The following is a 3,358-nucleotide window of genomic DNA, read 5'->3' as shown; positions in this document are numbered from 1 at the left end:
ATAATACCTAAACCTCAAAATACGGTTTTCGGTCTCTGGTTTTAAGTATACACCGAAATATAGTCTCTGGGTATAATACCTCAAAATACGATTTCCGGTCTCTGGTTTTAAGTATACACCAGGCAAAACAAATAATAAATTTACTACTTCTTAGTCATTTCTATCCAGCGACATCGTAACGACGAGTTCAAGAAGAAAGCGACGAATTATTGTACACGGTTCGGTCACTCGTTATGGTCCGCGAACCGACTTCCAGCGCGAGAGGTTAAAACAGGTAAGTCACGCTGTTTTTCTTTCTTTTTTTTCTTTTATTATCCTCTTTTATTATCCTCTATTGTAACGCGCGCGAAGACCGGATATTATTCAGAAACGAGACTGGCTTCGGCATTTCGAGTATAAAATCGATCGCTGTGTGCCGTTTATCGGTTTTTGCGAGTAAATTGCCACCGTTGTCGATTAATATTTGCAGACATTCCGAGTGGCTGCTACGTGCAATGGTGTGCATTTAGACTATAAAAGGAAAAACAGAAAAAAAGGACAAAGTAATTAAGTCAATTGCAAATCGTCTACAGTACATAACAAACCGACTATAATGTTGTAATTGCTAATAGAGAAAAAGAAGAGAATTAAATAAACTGCCGCAAGGTAGAAGATTAAATAGAGACTTACCGTATCTTGTCTGATCTGAATCTTTTTAAAAGTCTGCCAAATACCTTTGCGTTACCTGAACTGGTAAAGTAAAGAACAGTTCTTGATTTCTTGCACTGATCAACCTTCAGTAACGCCTCCGTCGCTTTGAGACAAGCTTAGACGCAGTATGCTTGATACTTTTTTTAGGAAAATGACATCGAATTAGAATTGATTGTAGCGCACAGGAGAATCATTTTACAAGCCTATATGCATTGTGGAAAGAAAAAGACGCAATTTCTGTATTAATTATTCTCGGAAAAGCTTGACTAGTCCACCAGAAGCTTGACTACTTCAGCGTGATTGTTTTTCACTGCTTCGTGCAACGGTGTCCTTTTCCAACAATCAGGCGCAGGCAACTGAAATTGTGATTGGGACGCGATGAGGAAACATTCTCGATAAACTGGGGAATGAAATGAAAAATCCAAGAATTCACAACACTGACGTTCTGCCGTCTCGAAGGTGTGAAACTTTCGATTCTATCCTCTATAGAAACATTCTTCTCCAATAACCATTTCGCCATCTTGTTCTTTCCACTATGCGCCGCGTAATAAACCGCGGATCTTCCTTTCTTGTCCTTGGCGTGGATATCAGCTCAATTTTCATGCAGAAATTCAAAACTACCACGCCTGGCTGCCAAGTGAAACGAGAAACACGTCAAGCATTTCGATGGGCTGTAAGAATTTTTTTATGGAATCTCGTGGTAAAAAATCTCGGTTGCTCTCTTTGCGTCGCCGTACTCCAAATTTTTGAACATTTGAATCTCCTCTTCGTCGTCTATCACTTCGAATCCATTGTATTATAAATTAATAGTGTTTTGTGTGCAACTGTAGTACAATTCTCGTTACAATTTCGCGCTCCCGTTTCACACAGACGTCTATCTTAATCATGGATACGTATCAGAGTAATCGTAGCAAGTATCTGCTCGCTTTGGGCTTTATCGTTTCTTAAAAAAAGAGATACGACAACGATATGGTTTATATGTATAACGTGTCGTGTGCAATTTACATCTCGATAAATAATAAAAAACCAATTTCGCGAGTAATTAAAAAATAAGCATTGGATACGATTAGATTAGTATTTGCTGTGTTTGCAATATTTATTTTGCGGTAAGAAGTTTTCAGGCACCTGAAAATTTTGTCGACTGTAAAAATCGTAAGAAACGTGTCAAATTCAATAATTAGTTAACAATTAATCTTTTCTACCACTGATATTGCAATGAGTCGTTGATTAATTAAATTATCATTGATACAAGTATACAAATACAATTATATCTTGATGCGAAATCATATTATATCACAGCGAAAATATGTTCCTCTATTACTGATTTTTATGCGTTTATGGGAAACATAAAGATAAAGAAAAATATATAGAATGTACATGGTAGACGAAAATATGTAAAACATTTAAAATATGGTGTTTGTTATAAACATTATTTAATGAGTGAAACAATTTTTGTCTAGAAAATCTAATTCCACAAGTTAATTATTATTTGTTGCTGAATCATTTCAACATCAACTTCTTTGTGAACATAATCTAATCTTGATCATGGTACAACAGTATTAATTCTAACTCTAGCAATTAAGTATTAATTCTTAATATTATTGTATCTAGTCACCTGATATACAAAGTCTCGTTGACTGCCAATGTGTTATAATATAATATCATTAATAAAAATCAAATTCAATTGTTCTTGCTTTCTATGTTAATGATAAAGAATTTCAAGTATAATTAAACAATAACAGATGCATTGAAAAGTATAAATTTAAAAAAAAAATATATTTTCTCTCCAAGACTGAGACAAAGAAAAATTTCTGAAAGGATTAAAAGGTATATATGTATGATTGCTCATAATAAAGTGATTTTTCTCATAATTTTACTCATAATTTTCAGAAACAGCAACGCTATCCATATTATTTGATTTGAATTTCTATCGCAAGTGACGCAGATTACAATACTTGCCTCAGTCGATATGACAGAATGTGATATGAAAAGGATCTGGCGATCCCCAGGACGTGAGGCAGGAAAAAGCATTGAATGTCCGATTTATTCTATTAGTCAATACTAGGACATCCAATTTTTTTAGTTTTTTTTACCAGGAAAAAAATCACTGGTTTTTTTAGTTCTATGCTACAACTGTGAAATGGAGACTACGTCAAACAAAATGATACTTGGTTGAAAATGATAGTTGGTTAAAGAGAATGATATCATGTATATGGGTTGTATCATTGATGGTTATACCTATAATTTCATATATTTGTCAATAGGTGGCAGCAAATACTCACTTATTATAGCGATTATAATGATATTATTATAATACTATAAATAAATAAATAAATAAGAACTTTGTAACTTCAATAACTTTTTANGGAGCTTCTACGACCGGTGGAATGTAGGCTTCTTCAGCAATTGGTACACGAGCTTGAATTGGTGATGTGGCCATTTTTCTCTTTCTTTTTTAAATAACAGAGATGTAACAAAGTTCTTCTTTTCAAATCACGTCGGGGTCACCAATTTTATAGTGATTATAATGATATTATTATAATACTATAAATAAATAAATAAATAAGAACTTTGTAACTTCAATAACTTTTTATAAATTATAATAAATTATATAATGATGCAGTTTACAGTAAAAATAGATAAATGTTTTCAACAAATGTTAGTTATG

General features: G+C 33.1%; 1 protein-coding gene across 1 annotated transcript in view; it reads right to left on the bottom strand.

The window, feature by feature from the left end:
• LOC122530879 overlaps window positions 1-3,130 on the bottom strand; it is an 11,763-nt gene extending 8,633 nt beyond the window's left edge. The window contains exons 1-6 of the mRNA XM_043658248.1: window positions 3,068-3,130; window positions 2,973-3,006; window positions 1,127-1,281; window positions 966-1,046; window positions 342-496; window positions 24-79 (exon numbers count right to left, since the gene is read on the bottom strand). Coding sequence (XP_043514183.1) covers window positions 24-79; window positions 342-496; window positions 966-1,046; window positions 1,127-1,281; window positions 2,973-3,006; window positions 3,068-3,130 — 544 coding nt within the window. The remainder of the gene's footprint in view (window positions 1-23; window positions 80-341; window positions 497-965; window positions 1,047-1,126; window positions 1,282-2,972; window positions 3,007-3,067) is intronic.
• Between the last annotated feature and the right edge of the window lie 228 nt (window positions 3,131-3,358).

This window comes from Frieseomelitta varia, unplaced genomic scaffold, assembly GCF_011392965.1.
Source record: "Frieseomelitta varia isolate USP_RPSP 00005682 unplaced genomic scaffold, Fvar_1.2 scaffold_359, whole genome shotgun sequence".
In the NCBI taxonomy this organism is placed as follows: Eukaryota; Metazoa; Arthropoda; class Insecta; order Hymenoptera; family Apidae; genus Frieseomelitta; species Frieseomelitta varia.
The sequence above is the reverse complement of the archived record's forward strand: the minus strand, read 5'-3'. Positions and strand labels throughout refer to the sequence as shown.